Source organism: Marmota flaviventris, chromosome 9, assembly GCF_047511675.1.
Source record: "Marmota flaviventris isolate mMarFla1 chromosome 9, mMarFla1.hap1, whole genome shotgun sequence".
Taxonomy (NCBI): Eukaryota; Metazoa; Chordata; class Mammalia; order Rodentia; family Sciuridae; genus Marmota; species Marmota flaviventris.
In genome coordinates, this window is record NC_092506.1 from 86503205 (window position 1) to 86523552 (window position 20348).

Consider the following 20348-nt stretch of genomic DNA (forward strand, 5'->3'; position numbering starts at 1 on the left):
TAGTACATACCTATTAGCTTATGAAATACCATAAAGTGTAAAGAAATCTATTATAAAAGTTGAGCTTCAATTGTTCTAAATATAACCCACATTTTTCAAGTGTATCATGAAGGATGACAATCCAAAAATCCAAATAGCCTTAGTGTTTATCCAAAGATGATGTTAAATTTATTTTTACAATATGGAGCTTAACTTTATTGTAGCATGATGTGCTTCTCATGTTTCATTTGTGTTTGTGAATGTATTTGTCTGGACTTACTTGAAAGTTTTTATGTTAAATTGGCAAGAGCAGTTTATATACTAATTGAATGTGACATTTAGAGAAGCAGTCGAATGACATTACTAAGTTACACTGTTTTATAGTTTTTCCTATTATGTGATACAGATGTCATTATAGAAATAAACATTCTATACTGACTGCACAAAGATTTATAAGCCAGGAAGAGTCATAGTTAAAACAGAAAAGATCTGAAACCACCTCAAGAATTGATAAATTGGTAACATTTTTTTAATATGAAGGGCAATTTTGCAGGCCATTTTTATTTAGAATTAATAGAATAATGAATGAATTTGAATAATATTTCAATTGCATCTCGCCCACTAGATTTTGAGGTGACACTGTTGCATGTTTGCAGTTTTGTTCTCTGTGTAAGCATTGCATCTGTAATGGTGTCCAAAAATATTTGTAAGAAAGGAAAGCAGGATTTAGTTCATTATAATGGAATTAATCACTTGTTTGAATCCCATGACAAATTTATTTTGAAATCAGTATTCTAAATGTTACTATTTTATACAGCAATCCAAAATATGTTTGGAGAAACATTATTGAAATTTCTATTTTCCAGATGATAAAATTTGTTTTTATTTTAATGTTTTAATAGTTTGTTATTTCTAATTTTTCACTTGTTATTCCTAAATTTTCTTTTTAGTGAATTTTTAAGACACTTTCTTTTTAACACCCACGAACTGTGCATCCTAGCATTAGAGTACATTAAACGAATTATCATTAAATATAAGTATCCATATTTTGTAATTAAATAATGTGAAATAAGGTGCTTAAGTTATATGTGATATACACACAAATGCATATGCATTTGATTTAACACAAATGTTAAATCAACACATTTGTGTATGTGTTAAATCAACACTATTTCAATGATTTCATGATCTGAGTGTCATACTGTGACCAACCAAAAAATTAAGTAATGATTTAAGTCACATGAGCAACAAGCTACTAGTTGATAATTTTCCAAGTAAATAAGAATCATTTGTCCATGGACAGTGCAAATGGTTTTTCTTTGGGGTTAAGATTAATACGATTTATTTAATTTAGACTAACCCTAAAATAATGGGTAGAATTAAAAGAGACAGTGAAGAGAAATAGAACATTCCATGTGCAGTGAATAATTAAAAAAATAGAATGTGTGCATGGGGAACAGCAAACTGGTCTAGACAGATTACAGGGGTCATGCACAGTGTATACCAATTAGTGTGGGAAAGTAAGGTTAGAAAGTTTAGGAAACTCAAATATGAGAGTGTACTATTGCTCTTGTTTCTAACCACCTCTATTAGCATTTTCAGTATATATGACATGTAACTATAAAGAGATTTAATTTGGAAGCCAAGCACAAAAATTGGGGCTAATATTTGAAATTCATTAAGAATATTTTTAATAATAGCTTCCATATCTACAGCTTGAACCCAGGATGTATTTCAAGCCTAGAAATCCTGAATGTGGTATGCCATAGCTATGGTAGGGCTCCTAAAAGAAAAGAGTATATTGGTTAGAAGACCAAAAAACTAATAAAAACAAAATAACCAATCAAAAATAAACAAAGGAGTGAAAGGAACACCAGTAGAGAAGGAGAGTAGGGAGAGGAAGAAGGGGAAGGAAAGGGTAGGGCCACTAGAGACAGAAATGTAGCAAATCAAATTCCATGTATGTATTATTTTTTTTTCAAAATGAACCTATTTACCACGTATAACTATAATGTACTAGTAAAAGGAAGAAAAAGTACTTAAACATTCCCACCTAAAGACAAATAACTAACTTTATGGCATTGGACAAACTTCTTTGACCTTTTTAAGCCAGAGTTTACTGATTTATAACATGCCATCTTTTTGCTTTTAAGATAAATATTACAGGGGTTAATTGAGAAATTATTTCAATTTTTAGAACATAGCAATTATTTTATTTCTCTTTTTTAAAAATTCATTTATTCAAATTTGTTATACATGACAGCATAATGCATTTTAACTCATAGAACACATAATAGAGCACAATTTTTCATTTACACAGAGTCACACTATTCACGTCTTCATACATGTATTTAAGGTAACATTGTTCATCTCATTCCACCATCTTTCCTACCCTGAGGGGCCCCTCCCTTCCCCTTTCTCCCTTCTGCCCTATCAAAAGTTTCTCCACTTGTCCCATGCTACCCACTACCACCCTCATTATGGGTCAACATCCACATATCAGAGAAAACATTTGGCCTTTGCTTTTAGGGGATTGGCTTACTTCACTTAGCATGACATTCTCCAACTCCATCTGTTTACCTGCAAATGCCATCATTTTATTCTTTTTAATACTGAATAATATTACATTGTGTATATAAACCACAGTTTCTTTATCCATTCATCTATTGAAGGGCTTCTAGGTTGCTTCTACCATTTAGCTATTGAGAATTGAGCTGGTATAAACATTGATGTGGCTGTGTTACTATAGTATGCTGATTTTTAGTCCTTTGGGTATAGCCCGAGGAGTAGGATAGCTGGGTCAAATGGTGGTTCCATTCCAAGTTTTCCAGGGAGTCTCCATACTGCTTTCCAGATTGGTTGCACCAATTTACATTCTAGCAGCAATGTATGAGTGTGCTTTATTCCCCGCATTCTCGCTAACAATTATTGTTGTTCCTATTCTTGCTATCTACCATTCTGACTGGAGTGAGATGAAATCTTAGAGTAGTTTTGATTTGCATTTCGCCAATTACTAGAAATGTTGAACATTTTTTCATATATTTGTTGATCGATTGTATATTATCTTCTGAGAATTGTCTGTTCAGTTCCTTAGCTCATTTATTGATTGGGTTATTTGGAGGTTTTGTTGTTGTTGTTTTTTGGTTTGGGGGCGTTTTTTGGTGTTAAGTTTCAGTTTGTACTACTAGCATCTAATAAATGAGAGTTGCTATTCTCTTTCTTATTTCCTCCCTTATGAACTGACTTTGGAACTGAACATCTATTATCTTTTCGTTTTGTTCTGTTACTGGGAATTAAACCCAGAGTGCTTAACCACTAAGCAACATTCCCAGTCCTTTCTATATTTTACTTTGGTATAAGTTCTGGCTGAGACTAGCCTTGAACTTCTTCTTTTTTTTTTTTTGTAGTGCTGGGGATTGAACCCAGGGCCTTGCGCATGCTAGACAAGCACTCTACCAACTAAGCTATAACCTCCGCCCCTGGCCTAAAATTTGTGATCCACCTGCCTCAGACTCCCAAGTCACTGGGATTATAGGCATGCCAATTTGCCCAGTTCTGTTGTCCTTTTGGACCCACTATTCTGATATTCATGTTCAATTTCCTTCAACAAGTCTTTCTTATATAATTTTTATCCTCAGAACTGATGTTAGATCTCTGTCACAATAACAATTTATGTGGTTCTACTTCTCAGAGTAAGTACTACCCATTATGACATGAATGAACATGAAGGAATTGAATGATCAAAGTTCTCACTAATGCAGATATAATTTAAAAAATGTAGGGTTTGTTTGTTTTATGTTTTCTTTTCCTTTTTGCCAAATATATTACTAGAAAGATCTAATAAATTAAGTTCAAAATCCTTTTCTATTTTTTGCTTTGACTCTCTTTAAATGATACGCATAGATTTAAAAAATCACTTTTATTCTTTTCCTATGGAGGAAAGATACTTAACTTGTATCTCATAGGTTTTACATAATTGCAGCATTATCTCTTTCTTGATAAGGGAATTTTTTCTGTTGCAATTTAAAATGTTTGTTATACTTGAAAAAGGCAATTAAATCAAGACAAATATTAAGTAACATTTGAATTCATGGATTATTTTTCCAAAACCATTCAGGTTCTAGTAGAAAAAAAAATCAGAGCAAATATTGCATAATAGACCAGTGATTTTTCCTTCTTCCGAGAGCTACTGCTGCCCCACTACTTTGATAGAGTGATGCCTTTGCATAGCTAAATTCCACTAAAATGCCCTGGTATCTTAGGAGAATCAAACCACTTTACCTTATAGAAGTAAAAAATAAATAAACAAGATATACTTCAAATAGTTTACAAAAGTATTTCTTAAGTTATGAAAATATTCTGAGTGCTCTCTCTCTCATGTGTGTGTGTTTGTGTGTGTGTGTGTGTGTGTTTTGCATAGGAAATACAGTTCTATGTGTAATGTAATGCCATCCTTCTTGTAAACACACAGGCTAATTGTTAAAAATATTATTTAATGCTATGAATTTTTCCATGTGAAGTTTGAACCAGATGAAATTTTTAAGAAACTAAATTTCTCTTCTTTAATGCTTAAATACTTACAGCCTTCCCACACTGGTTAGAGAAACTGAACGACACTCAATTAGACAGTGGGAGCCCTCTCCGATGGGAATGTAAAGCCACTGGAAAGCCTAGGCCCACATATCGGTGGCTGAAGAATGGAGTACCACTCTTACCTCAGGTACTGTTGGGAACTATTAGCCTGTTCCAGGGTAATTTTAGTGAAATTTCACACAGGACATAAATAGGCTTCTTTAGTCTTACTTAAAATCATTTCTTACTCCTATCTTCAAATGTGTTTAGAGTGAGAAATATAACAAATATATGAGCAAGATTTTCTTTTTTAATTACCTAATTACATTTTTAAGCAGTGTATTACATAATTTTTTCTAGATCCCATAAATTTTTTGGAAAATATCACTGTTCATCACAGACTTATTGCCATTTCTAGATGACTCTTAGATACCATCTGTTGTGTGCCATCACATTGCAAATGATGGAGTTAGTCTCTTAATGTGAAGTGACTTGCCCAGGATCCCACATCTAATAGGAGAGGAGCTTGCAGTGGAATATTAGTCTCTTGCATCATTGGTGGGGTTCGTCCTGTGGCACTCTACTACCCACAGTCACAATAAATGTCTTTTCAGTAAATACATTACATATTTTTTAAAACAACTTGGTAAGTACTAGATTTAAATTAATTACTACTTCATTGCAGAATGATGGTAATAATTTTGATAACTTTATTCCTTGATTGTACCCTTTGCAGGAGGGAGAACAGAGAAGCAATAGATCACTATTTATGACCAAAATGGAAGTAAGAGTGTGAAGTTGAGACTCTGGATACCAGTCCTGCCCAGGACTTGCACTATCATAGGGACTCTTGTTCGTCATTTACCTCAGTCTGTTCATTTTTAACATACAGAGATTGGATCAGATCATTCCCAGTTTCATTTTTTCCTAACATTTCCTTCTAAAGCTAATTAAGACAGGACAAAATGGAACTGTACAAAAAAACAGATAAATAAATAAATATGTAGTGCTGCAAAATAAAACTTAAAGTCTCTTTATACTTTTCCTAAGAATACACACCCCTTGAAAAAAAAGGCTATGCTGGTCATATTTTTTTTCTATTTCTTTTACTTATTTATTTTTGTGTGCATATGTGGCACTGAGGATGGAATTCAGAGCCTCATGTTAGAGCAAGTGTTCTAACACTGAGCTACTTCCCCAAACCCATTTTAATTTTTATTTTGAGGCAGAGTCTCACTAGATTGTCCAGGCTGCCCTTTAACTTGCAATCTTTCTGCCTTGGCCACCTTAGTAGCTGGAATTACAGACTTCTACCATCATGCCCAATTTGCTGGTTATACTTTCTGTTCCAAGCCTTCAAGTAACATTAATTCTACTGACAGATAATATGTTTGCTAAGTGAATGGGTCTATTTTGAAAATCTTGTCAAATTACTTGTCATTCCATTGATGAATCTCTGCTAAGATTAAAAAAAGTAATTATTTGCTTGGCATTAAATAGAAAATGGAGGGGGGGGTTATTTAATACTTTTAATTCAAGATTGGTTTTTGAAATGTACCCTTGGCCTCAATTTGCCTTACTTTATACATTCTCAGTCTTCTTTCTTCTGTATTCTGATGATGAAGCTTATATTTTTTGACCTGTCATTTTTTGCAGAACCCAGTAGCAGTGCGGTTTTCTATTCGTGTTAGTTTGTTGAAAAGTGAGAGAAAAGGCAAATTCCTGGTCAGATCAATAGAATGAAAGGCTTGTTCTTTTATCTGAGCTCTTGTTAACCTTGATCCCATGTCCACCACCTCCATCCTCTCCATCACTGAACCTCTGCTTCCTCTTTACAAAAGGAATTCCAATTAAAGTATCATCTGCTGCTGTCTTTAACAAGTTCAAGTCTGCAGAAAAGTCAGCTCAGATTAAAAACAAAACTGAAAGTAAAACTCCTAAAACAAACTATAGGAAAATATAGTTATACTTCCCTTAATGACTAAGAAGTAGTTACAATGTAACAAGAGACATAATAAACAATAAATTTATGTTACTTAGTTGTGAAGTAGTGTTTAACTTCATTAATTAGAGGTTTTTTCATTGGTTGTTTACTTTCTAGATGTAATTTTTTTATTCCATTACAGAGTAGGGTTGACATGGTTAATGGAGTATTGATGATCCGCAACGTGAATCAATCAGATGCTGGGATGTATCAGTGTTTGGCTGAAAATAAGTATGGAGCCATTTATGCAAGTGCTGAACTGAAGATTCTAGGTATGAAATTTCTAAGTAAATCAGTAGAAAAGAAGGATTGCTTCTTTTCATACTCTAATTCTTACTGTAAAGAAGTTTTATGATGTGGTTCTAAAAATCTATTTTATGGCTTAAAAAGAAGCCATATATATCTTGTTGATATTTTCTGTAAGCCTTAGAAAACAGGTTTATATTGTCTACAGTTTGTAACCATAGCTTTTTGTTTATTGGGCTATTCTATTTAGTTGAACTCTTAAATGGTTTATACAATATATCTTTGCTGTGGCATTTTTAAAAATCATATAATGGAACATATGATAACTCAAGGAAAAATGCCTTGAGAGTATAGGGTATCTGAATATGGAATTCTAGCATACAACCCCTGCTTCCATAGAAGGTTAATATTTCCCTAACCACTTCCTAACTACCACTAATTGTGCCTCCTACAAGACAGGACTCCAGGATAAATCATCCTCTTCTAATGGGACATAAGTTGTCATAATTCTTAATAAGTGAGAAAGCCTCTGGAGGTCAGGCAAGGCAGACTCAGAGGCTATTCCTTTCATAAGAATGAAAACTGAAAAAAAAAAAAAAGAATGGAAACTGGGCACTAGCAACAGATTGACTATTTAAATATTATAGGAAAGAGTGAATATAGTGAAAGAGTCTATCCAGAATAAGCATATTTTGAACACTGAAATTAATTTACTTTTTCCCATCTGATAGTTTCCTAAACTTTGATTATGAGATGGGTGTAATACAAAGAGATATACTTTTGTGATCTTAATTCACTGTCTACCCCAAATGGGGGGAAGACAGAGCATACTTTCTATTCCCCACTTAAATTCCCAAAATATTACATTTACATAACACCCAAAATCTCAGAAACCTGGAGAACTAGCATTTACAAATATAAGCCAAATATAATTCATCATTAATCAACTTATTGAATTATGAGTATTTGCAGTTGAATTTCTGCACATTACAAAAAAATCTATAGTGAATAGAAACAGTAGTCTGTTTAAATTTCCTACATCTTGTATAGTAAATATTAATGTATTGTCAATTCATACTCTATAACATCTCAGAATGAAACAATTGAGTCTTTAGTTCTTTACCTATATACATTCTCTAACCCTTGTTATTCACTAGACATATTTTTCAAAATTACCTTTAATAAATTCTGAATTCCCTGTACGCAATGAAAAATGTTAACTGCTATCTCTTCATAGTTTTTTTTCACTTTTATTTCAGTCTCTCAACATATCTCAATTGTATACATGTAACATTTTAATGTCATTATGCCATTTGTTATTTTGCTATATTATGAACATAAAATTCTTCTGAAATATACACAGAATTGTCCAATTGGTATAAGTAATTGTCTCAGATACTGTAGACTTCCAGGCATATCTTTCAGAGATAAAAGCATCTTGATAAAAATCCAGTAAAAGTAATATTAATGAATGATCATGCATAGATGAATAATTGCAAAAAAATAAATAAATATTTTAATTAAAATTCAGGTAATTCAATTTCCTAAAAGCTTTGTTTCTTTTAAAACATTCAATTTTGTATAATATTGAAGTAAAATACAGATTAAATTAAGACTCAGAGTAAGGAGATGGAAGACACAGTATTGTCTTCTCCACAGGTAACAACTGTCTTTCCAAAGAAAGCTTAAACTTCCTTAGTTGTCCGCCTGACTTTCTGCACACATTGGCCATCAGTCTTTCAAACTGAAGCTGGTAATCATATTTAAAGCAAGTCATTTTTTTAAACAGCCTTTATCTGTGGATCTCACAACAAATGAAACCAACATCTGCTATTTGAAAAATAAATATCTATTAATTAATAATAAATTTAAAATTTTGCTAATGCCTTTATGAAAAATGTATCCTAGAGGAAAATGTCAAAATATCTAGATGAATCATCAATTAAATATAATTATCATTGCTTTGGGTAAAACTAACCTTTCCATTCTAATAGCTTCAGCTCCCACCTTTGCACTGAATCAAGTGAAGAAAACAATAATTATCACCAAAGACCGAGAAGTGATAATAGAGTGCAAACCTGAAGGCTCTCCCAAGCCCACCATCTCTTGGAAGAAGGGAGATAAAGCAGTAAGAGAAAACAAAAGGTAAGAAATCTCTTCTATTTTAATAGCTTAACGTCAGACATTTTTGAGGTTGCAGAGGACAATGTGAAGTGTATAAGAGAGTCTTACGGATGTTGTGAGATATTTCATAAACTAACCGAAATGTATGTGGTTTGTCTATTTAGTGATTTTTAAAAGAAAATCAAAGTTCTGCCTCAGTATGGTCAGATTTCTTTGCCTCTTTGCGGTTTATCATCAGTTCAGAATTTCTCTAGGTAGTGAAGAAAGCAAACACTTTCATTAAGCAAGTTATCTTTGCTTTTCATTTTGGGTCTGCGTATTTAGAGATCCACAAATTACATGATCATTTTCAAGGGTTGTGTTTTTCTTCAATGATAATAATAGAAATAATGAAAACATATTCTGGATCTTCTGGATGATGACTTTATGATAGAATTTGTGTCATGTGATTTCTGTGCCAATGATGCCTTTTTGTTTTTAATCATGTTGATGCAAAAAGAACAAAAACCAAAAACTGGATTACTTTGATTGCCACAGCTAAATTTAAAATGTGCAGAAGAATTTTTAACATGTAAACATTTGTCTTTGACAAATTTTGGTAAAAGCCAAACTATCACAATACAAATGGAGAAAATTGAAGAGATAATTAAATCATTACATTGCAACCTATATATGCCAATATTATTATATTGATATTGATATGCCAATATTATTATATTGATATTACCAATGAAATTGAAATAATTGAGATTGATAAAAATAACTTCCATCATATAAAAATAATATTCTGTATTACTGCTTTAGAGGGTTTTCTCTCTTTTTTCATTTTGGTCTATAAGAAAGAAGGAATTTGACTTGTTTTATTTCTGTACAGAGGTAAGTAAAATTATAGTTAAATAATTTAAGTCAATATTAGAGGTTCATTTGAATAATTCTTTAATTAATTTTTGGACTATTTTGAAAAATTTAGAGAACTTACACAGTTCAATCTGAATGTAGAGCTAAATGAACTGTAACTCTAAACTATTAAATACAATGTTATAACATCCAAGCATCATAGACAATCATTTGCGTTATCAGCAAAATACCAAATAATCAACAAAAAATTCCATTATCAGTAAAATATCAAATAATCAAAGGTTTACCTTTCTCTGCCATATTCTGACAGAATCTTCTGAGTTTTGTTTTGTTTCTATTGGGAGGAGGCCTTAAAAACACAGCTCTTTTCTTATTTGTCTGTTTTGCTAAGGAAATAGAGAAATCATTATGCTGAAGCCAAATTTTTGATAAGAAATAACTTAAACCATATGATTTTTAGAAGAAATGTAATTTGCACATACATTGCCTGCTTATATATTATAAAATGTCCCATTAATTTGGCTCTCATTGATATATTTAAAATGTGAAAGACAACAGATTATATCAGAGCTCATAAGTTTTTTTATAGCTGGTAGTTGATTATATCATGGAAGATGTCACAGGTTGATCAATATGAACTGCTCCTTAGATATTCAGTCACATTATTACTAGTGATGATGACTGATTGTAAGTCTATAGCATTTATAATTTGCAAAACATTTTAACACTTAATAATATGATGCAAAATGTAAAACAGAACTCAGTTGTCCTGCTAACCCTTCAAATTATGAGGTTTTAACAACTTACCTACTTTTTCCCTTATAAAATTGAAACTTAAAAGAATAACTCCCGTGGGTTGTCAGAATTGAATGAAATTTTATGGGAAAATTACATAGGCTGGTTGATAGCATCTATTAAACCCTCAGTAAATGTTACTTGAGATTATTGATGGTGGTAATGGTGGAGGTGGTGGTAATAATGACAGTACCATTTGAACCTTTGAACCTTTCAGTCCTAGCATCATTTTCTATTATCATTAGTATGATAATTTTTATAATTCCGTTTTTCTTTCTGTGGTAATTAAGGGAAACTATACTTAAGGAATTTTCTGGGACTAAAGGAGTCTTTTGGATAATCTTTGTGATGGATTTCTTCATCAAACTGTTCCCAAATAACCATTCTTGGTCCACAAGAGCCACAAATCTCCACTTTTATCATCTATTGTGGACATTGCCACTCTCATCATTTACCTAGCTCAGTGTCTTTGGGAAAGGTTCCTCTACTTACAGGCTGAATATTTGCTTCTTCATCATCAGCTTCACAGATGATGTACAGACATATGACCGTACACGAGGGGTTCATGGAAACAGAGATAAAGCCTTTTGAAAACAGTTCCTCTTTTTACGCATCTTCTTTAATTGTCCTACAGGTTTTGCCCATCGTTCTTAAAGATCACCAGCGCTCATTTACTTAGGTTCCTTTATCCATCATCTCCATTTTAATACTAAAACTAATAAACTTCAGCAGCCATAGCAAGTAAAACATTTCACAGGGATTTTCTCCTTAGTATACTTCCATTCAGAATGTTCTACTCATCAAACTCATATTGGATTTTCACTTCAGCTCATTATTTCCATTACTTGGCCATTAACTTTTGTTAAAATATAATCATCAAGAAGCACTCCAGCAGTGCACACATATTAAGTTTCCATTATTGCTTGTTCAATTTCTGTCTTTTTTGTGTACAAATAAAATCTTCACTAAGACAAACAATTTATAGTTTTGGGTAAGAGTACAGTTTATTTTGTTTCCTTTCCATTGGTACATACATAAACTGTGATTGAACCTCATAGAATATGCCACCCGTGGTTAAAAATTATTCACAATTATTAAAATTTAAAGTGATTCAAGCACCCGTTTTCATTCTAGGCAGAGGACAGTACCAATTATAGAGATACTAGAACATAATTCAAATGGGTGCTTAGGAAATCTTGAGTCCAAAATAATAGCAATTATTCTATAAAGGAGCAGTATTATAGAATAATTTTTCTTTTATGGGACTACAATTTAAGCAAAGTATTGTCCAAAATTCCGTGTAATATTCTCTGCCCACCAAAGGAGGTTCAGAATGGCAAACTATTCAACCTACTCATTTAACACGCATAGAAAATTGTGCTTGAAGTACCCATTAGTTGACTTCTAGTGGGAATTCATGTTGTGTTATTAGGCAGCAATGATCAAGCTCACATACTGACTCACAGACATATGGGGAAATATATTCTTCATAAAAGCCCTACAGGACATTGTTACTGAGGGGAAGCATGGTCTTCTGAATCTTTCTCAGGAAGAAGAGAAATTCATGGGTATAATTAGGGTCTTGTTTCTGTCCCTTTGTTTCTACCTACATGCTGTGTTTGCTAATGAACAAGCTGTTTTGTTGTTTCCTCAGTGACAATGTCTTTTACATATTAAGAACATAAAGCAATGTAGACCGTAGGTATCTCAGATTTTTTTCAGTGTCTCAGAAGTTGTTTAATGAGGGAAAATGAGCATATATGTAGTAAAAATATATCATTTAACTTCCTTTGTGAATTAAAACCTATGTCTTCAAAGGAAATAAAATGATCAAAATGACATTTAAGAGGAAAGGCTGACATAGGACTTCATGTGACTGAATACTCCTTAACTGCTTACAGTCTGCAATGTGTTAGCTCTCAGAGATGGCCTCTTGTTCCGTAGGTCTGATGAGCTGAAGGGGATGATAAGGAAATTACCTTGTGTTCATTATTGTGGGGTTGAGATGCTATTTCCTGATTTCAACTAAAACTAACTGTGCACAACTACCTTCTTCAGTTTCCCTTTCAACTGCTAGTAAAACACACACATACACACACACACACAAAAAAAAAAAATACAAAATCACAGCAGCATTGGAAATCAAGACTATGGATGAATGCTAGAACCATAGGAGGAATAAATCACTGCTTTGAGAAAAAATAGGCTAAACTAAGAAATGATCAATTGCTGGTTGAAGCCTAGACCTCTGAAACTACAGTAAATTCATAAGAAACCAGAAGGGGGTATCTTCCACAAATGTCTACTTTATACCCACATCTACTAAATCCAGAAATTTGTCCTCATTTACTCCAAAGGCTGCCTGGGACATTCCTACCACAGCAAGGCCATTTTTTTTCTAAGACAACAAAAAATGTTAGTTTTCTTATTTTAGCCATCTGTACTGATCTAAAACAGTTTTGGAAATTAGAAATCTAGCAATTTGAAGTGATTAATAAATAATAATGTTGATGAATAATAATGCAGAAGAATTATATTGAAATTTGTGGAGTGTGGGAGTTATGTAATTGCATGTATTTCTTTTAGCACAAGAAGGCAGACACTGTTTAAGTATTCTAGGAGAATTAATTTACATTTATATACTTATAAGGATGAGAGGATAGAACTGGTGAACACCTCACTAGAGTTGGGCTGCTCTAGGGCCTTGGTAGAATATGCACAGCAGAGTATGGGGTGGTGTACCTGACTGATTTCAAAATACATAATTGAGGGTGAGATTCTGGAAAATGAGAGAAATAGCAAAAAGAGACAAGCCTGAGACAGTTTAAAGCACAAATACACATTAAGCATAAAATCTAAATTATATTCATAAATATGGTAAAAAGACTGTACCAAGCAAATATAAAAAGTAATCACCATAATAGATACAGTAAAATGTATAATTTTTACATATGTGTATATACTAGGTAAATTAATAAATATTAAGGATTACAAAGCAAAAGGTTAAAAATATTCTAAGTCATGACAATGTGTGCATAGTTCATGAAGGAAAAGTCAAAGTACACAAAAAATATGCACACACATACATGTATATGTGTATGTATATATATATATATATATATATATATATATATATATATATATATATACATACATATATACATACATACATACAATACACATACACACATACATATCCATATGAAACACTGAAACACTGTTTTGTTTTGTTTTGTTTCCAGTAGTGGAAATTGAACTGAGGGGCACATTACTACTGATCTATGTCCTAGCCCTTCTTATTTTATTTTGGGACATGTTCTCACTAAGTTGCTCAGGCTTGCCTTGAACTTCTGATCCTACTGGCTCAACCTCTTGAACTGTTCTGTGCACTACCACACCAGGATGGAATGTTGTAGTTTTTGAAAATAGCTTTTGGATGAATAGTTAAGGACAGTGAGAAAATGATCATGATATGTCATTAGTGGAATAGATAACGTATAGGCAGGAAACAAATTCTATTTGAAGAAAAGGTATGTGCATGCATGCAAACACAGTTAAAAATCCATAAGAGTTTGGATATTTTGTAGGTAAATTTAATCCTCAGTATGCTTTTCTACATGTTATAAATTATATATAATTATTATAATCTGCTTAATAATCAGTAAAGAAAGTTTAGATACACTAAACATTTTCAGGGGGAACTTTCTTCAGAAAATTTAGGTGACATATATTCCTAAATATATAATTCAAATAATTTAGATTTAATTTGAACCTAAGGGAAGGACATTACCGTCCCTCTTTTTGCTAAATTTCTCTATATCTTTAGGGAAAGAAACTTCTTAATTTTACAAACAATTCAAAATAGCTCCCTCTCATATTCTATTTTAGGCCAGTTGAATAGACATAAAATGAACATAAATTTAAGTTTAAACTGATTTGAGCACATGAATTACTATTCTTTCCGGAATTGTGTGGGATTTTTTTGTTTGTTCATCTGGTGGCCAACGTAAGCAAGCAAGAAGCAAACATCTTAAACTGTGCTCTTTGTTTCTCCCTGTTCTTCTTCTTCATATATGGTATTCTGTCCTTCCCATAAAATATTCCCTGATCCCAGCTTTCACTGTATTTTCTTCTGCTGAAATTACTGGTTAAATGTTGATTTTTAATTGTAAATCACCAATATGATTCTTGAGGTTTTTCAATAAATTTCCCTCATATATTCATTAATCCATCCAACAGTTATTAAGTTGAAATCCATAAAATTACCATTTTTGTTAAAAATGGATAATAGTGATTCAATTCCATATGGTTATATCTAGTATTTATAATACGTAGATGCTCCATTTCTGAGTATCAGCAATGAAGTGAATAAAACGTTAAGTATCTACCAACATGGAGTTCACAGTCTATACCAGCCTGATGGGTTGTTCAGCTGTACTTCTCTCTCTTGTGTCTTTCTAATCTTACTGTCCTTCTCAGCACATGCCTGCCCTCTACAATAAAAATCTCCAAAGCATTCTGTTTTAAAACTACACCAGTCACAATTCCCCAAAACCGTTCCTGCATTTTCTTACCTTATGAACTTAACCTACAATTTTCCTTTTTCTCTCCTTCTTTGTAGCACAGTAGTCACTCTCAATAATATTTAAAATCCTACTCTAAGATTTTAAGTATAAATAAATATCTTCTTGTGTTTTCTCATCACTAGAAATAGTCAAGCAGATAAGTTATGAGGAAGGTGTAGTTTGAAAGATGTTAGATAAATTTTAAGTCAACTGCTAACTTACTGTGTCAATTCACAGCCCCCTCAAGTTAGTTATTGTTATCTCTGATACAAATTTTGAAATTTCACTTGAGGGAGACTAAGTGACTTGTTCAAAATCATCAATTGCAAAACTGAGCTTTAAAACTAAGGCTGGTTCTAGTCAATAATTCTGTGATCCTAGCAATCGAATTGTTTAGCAATTAAATTGCATTTCAATTCACATGGAGAATAGTACTGGGATTTCCTCTTAATCTCTCTCTCTCTCTCTCTCTCTCTCTCAAGACTCAGCTTCCCATTCTATACTCAAAAACTACATGACCAACTTCATAGTAAATTTTCTCTTCCTTGCTCATCTTCACACAACTCATATTCAAATGACCTTCCAAATAAGGAACATTTTGGGTTAGTTGCATTCAAATGACATTTTCATCATTTTAGTAATAGAATTGCTTATGCTTTAAATTGAAAATAGCACAGCTAGAAAATACATTCAAGGCTCTTTTAGAACTAGTTAGATCTAACAGATGAGTAGATCCTATTAACATAAAGGTAATTATACAATTTCTGAGTAACATCCTTAAAAGAAACCTAATCAGTCCTACTCAATCCCTCTCTAACCTCACATTGGCTGTAAGTTGAAGGTGGTTATATCATATAAAATTTGAACTAAGAAGACAAACTTTAAAAACAAAAAAGAAACATGGGTCCCTGGAGGACCTCAAGAATTATGTCTCCTATCCCCTTAAATGGCATATCAGCTTTGAAAAAGAAATAAGCTTTGTACCCTTTTAAAGCCACAGGTTTGTTGTACTTAGTCTATCTTATATTGAGGGTTTTTTGAGGGTGTTGTTGTTGTTATTGTTTTGGTACCAGGGATTAACCCAGGAATACTTTACCACAGAGCTAAATCCCCACTCTTATTTTAATTTTTATTTTGAGACAGGGTCTCACTAAGTTGCTTAGGTTCTCACTAAATTGCTGAGGCTGGCTTTGAACTTGCAATCCTCCTGCCTTAGCCTCCTGAGCCTCTGGGATTACAGGGGTGCCTGGCTTTGAAGTGCTTAATAAATATAATATTCAATCAAAAAGATTCTCATGCAATCCCAAATATGGATGAGTTTACTTGTTTACCAGCACTTTGTTACTTCTGGCTTATTATAATTTTTCCTATTTTTAGATATATTTTTAATTGACATGCAACAGAAAAATTGTGCATTTCTGTGAAGTCTAATGTGATATTTTGATAAATGTATATATTGTACAATGTTTAAGTCAGATTTAACACATTTATCCCCTCAAACATTTATCATTTTTTATGGTGAAAGCATTCAAATTTCTTCTAGCATTCTAAATATATATATTTATTAATTATTACTACTATGATTATTATTATTATTAATCTACCATGTACTGGCTCATTGGATTTCTTGCTTCTATTTCACTATAATTTAGTGATCAAACCCTCCCTCTCCCGCCTCCCCCTGCCTCTGGTAATCACCATTCTATCCTCAACTTATGCAAGACTTACTTTTTTAATAGTCAACAATTGAGTGAGATCTTGTGGTACGTTATGAAGCTAACTTTCCTTCCAACAGATGTCATGAAGCCAAACTGCAAACTTAGAGACACTGGCCAAAGTTTAATCTTGCCATGATTTTTCACTTTTTCTTCTTTATGATAAACTAGATCACATCAGTGTTGATTATTGTCCTAATTATAAGAAATAGTTATAGCTATGTCTTTTCCTTGATCAATGGGTCAGATATTATGCACCAAATAATTCTAAAACTAGTTTAATTGTAGTGCTTCTGGGATGTGCCTTAATATTTTTTCTACTATTGATATAAATTGGCTTAAAAGATATTCAGTGTTTCTAAACTTGTTCTCCTCAGGGAATGTATAACCCAAAATAATACAAATTCATTGAATAACAATGTGCTCAGAGTATGCCAAATAGCTGAATAAGAATGAGCGGGAAAGGTATTTTCACATAATTCCATTTTTAATAGTATGTTTACATAATATAATAATGGTCATGAATCTTCAAATTAATGACATACATTTAAATGCCGAAGACCACAAGACATGTCCATCAGGAAGCCTCAACTCTTTCTTCCTGCTATTTCCCCAAATTAAGGTCATAGAAAATTTAAAGTTTCCTCCTCAAACGTCTTCAATTTTTCCTCATTTCTGATCTCACGTCCATTTTTTTTTTCTCATTTCCATATCCCTCTCCCCTTAATTGTTAAATGTAACCAAACAGGCATCAGTACCCAATGGAAAATAACACTGAGGAGCTCGGTTAATTTAAGCTGCAAATGACAACAAAATAATCCTGGTTCTTTTGTACTACGAGCATCTCCAGTTTGTGGCTTTACATTGCTAGCTAATTACCAGTTTAGCAAACAGTCCATAAATTCTACTTCTAACTATGGTTCATTTACCCCAGTTACTATAAATGGCTACACAAGTTGCCTGGGTGTGCTCTCCACACAGGCACAACTTGAACAAGGCATTAATTGCTTAAAGGTTTTTCTTCCCAAAAGCCCCCTAGACTGCAACTTCCAGCTTAATTTGTCCTTAATACAAACAACATCTAAAATACTTGGGAATTCAAGCATCCACGTACATGCCAGTGACTGATCCTGCTACCTCCCCAAGTGACTCTTCAGTGAATGTAGAATAGTGAAGAGATTCTGAAGATGCTTAGAAAAGAGTATTTTACAGCAGAGATTTTTAGCTTCCTCTGAGAGTTGCATAGTCACTTTTTTCAGTTTTTGCATAAATCAAAATCTAATTTAACTGTAGTGGATTCATAATAAGAAATAGAGGTCTGGTTACAAATTATACACATGATGTGAGTCTCAACTGTGATGAAAATATCTTACAGATAATTCCCATAACAGATAAAATAAATAAATAAATATTGTCCTTATCACACTTCTCTCTGCTATAAGAATTACTTATGAAAATTTAAATATATATATATGTGTGTGTGTGTATATATATATATATATACACACACACCACACATATACACATATGTATGTATATATAAAGTGATATATGTATAAATATATGTGTGTTATATAAATAAATATATATATAAATATATATATTTATTTAAAACATATATATGTTTTTTTTTTCTTTTTCATTACATTCTAAGTTTATTTTTTGTGTTAGATTTATTTATTTTACTGCTATATAAAATCACAATAATTATACATGTGCACATTGTAAAGTAATCATATTTATCTCCTCATTTATAACTTTTACGTGGTAAAAACTTTCAAAATCCTGTCTTCTTTGTTTTTTGAGATATACAGTACATAATCACTGTTTACTCACTGTACTCTGCAACAGTACACAAGAACTTCTTATTCTCATTTTACTGACTTGATTCCCATTGATCAGTCTTTTGCTATATATATATATATATATATATATATATATATATATATATATATATATATATATGTTTTAAAGTGAGGACTTGATTCTTGCATCTGGAGGGTTCAGTGTACTGATCTAATTTTGTTCCCCCATCTCTTCAATCACAAATGGTAGATCCAATTATTTCCCTCCTGCCACAGCCACATGGTCTAGGCACAGTTATGTTTAATTTGATTCACTTCAGTGAAAAAAAACTATATTCAACATATGTAAGGTTAAACACTATGACACCAAGATAAGTAAGAGAGAACCCTTTCCTCCAAGGAGGTACCTGTCTGGTGGGAAGTAAAACTGATATGGAAACCTATAACACAGCATGCAATAGCTGCTCTCATTGAGATACCATTTACTGAGTATTGAGTATTTGATATGTGCATTACTTTATTATAGTCTCTGTAATAATATAATATTATGGGGAAAATATAATTAGCACTCCTTTTTTACTTATATGTGACAGCAGAATGTATTACAATTCATATTACACATATGGAGTGCAATTTTTCATCTCTGGTTGTATGCAAAGTATATTCACATAATTTTTGTCTTCATACATATACTTTGGATAATAATGTCCATCACATTCCACCATCATTTGTAACCCCATGCCCTGTCACTTCCCTTCTCACTCTTCTGTCCTAACTAGAATTCCTCTATTCCTCTCATGCCCACTGTCCCAATCCCACTATGAATCAGCCTCCTTATATCAAATAAAACATTCGACATTTGGTTTTATCGGATTGGCTAACTTCACTCAGCATTATCTTCTCTAACTCTATCCACTTACCTGCAAATGTCATGATTTTATTCTTTTTTGTTGCTGAGTAATATCCCATTGTATATATATGCCACAATTTTTTATCCATTCATCTATTGAAGGGCATCTAGGTTGATTCCACAGTTTAACTATTGTGAATTATGCTTTATAAACATTGATGGGTCTGTGTCCCTGTAAGATGCTGTTTTTAAGTCCTTTGGGTATAGATCAAGGAAACAGACAGCTGGGTCCAATGGTGATTCCATTCCCAATTTTCCAAGAAATCTCCCGAATGCTTTCCACAATGGCTGCACCAATTTACAGTCCCACCAGCAGTGTATAAGTGTACCTTTTCCCCACATCCTCGCCAACACTTATTGTTGTTTGTATACATAATAGCTGTCATTCTGACTGGAGGGAGATGAAATATTAGAGTGCTTTTGATTTGCATTTCTCTAATTGCTAGCGATAATGAACATTTTTTCGTATCCTTGTTGATTGATTGTATATCATCTTCTGAGAAGTGCCTGTTCAAGTCCTTGGCCTATTTATTGATTGGGTTATTTTTTTTTATTCTTAGCTTTTTGAGATCTTTATGTACCCTAGAGATTAGTACTCTATCTGATGTGTGAGGGGTAAAGATTTGCTCCCAAGATGTAGGCTCTCTACTCACCTCACAGATTGTTTCTTTTGCTGAGAACAAACTTTTTAGTTTGAGTCCATCCCATTTATTGATTTCTTGATTTTAATTCTTGCATCACAGGAATCTTATTAAGGAAGTTGGGACCTAATCCCACATGATGGAGATTAGGCCC

At 32.6% G+C, this 20348-nt stretch overlaps 1 protein-coding gene across 1 annotated transcript in view; it reads left to right on the forward strand.

Moving 5' to 3' along the window:
* The window catches only part of Cntn5 (contactin 5), a 755408-nt gene that overhangs the window by 476294 nt on the left and 258766 nt on the right, over positions 1 to 20348 (forward strand). Inside the window, exons 10-12 of the mRNA XM_027930609.2 lie at positions 4563 to 4699; positions 6678 to 6807; positions 8776 to 8926. Of these exons, the coding sequence (XP_027786410.2) occupies positions 4563 to 4699; positions 6678 to 6807; positions 8776 to 8926 (418 nt within the window). The remainder of the gene's footprint in view (positions 1 to 4562; positions 4700 to 6677; positions 6808 to 8775; positions 8927 to 20348) is intronic.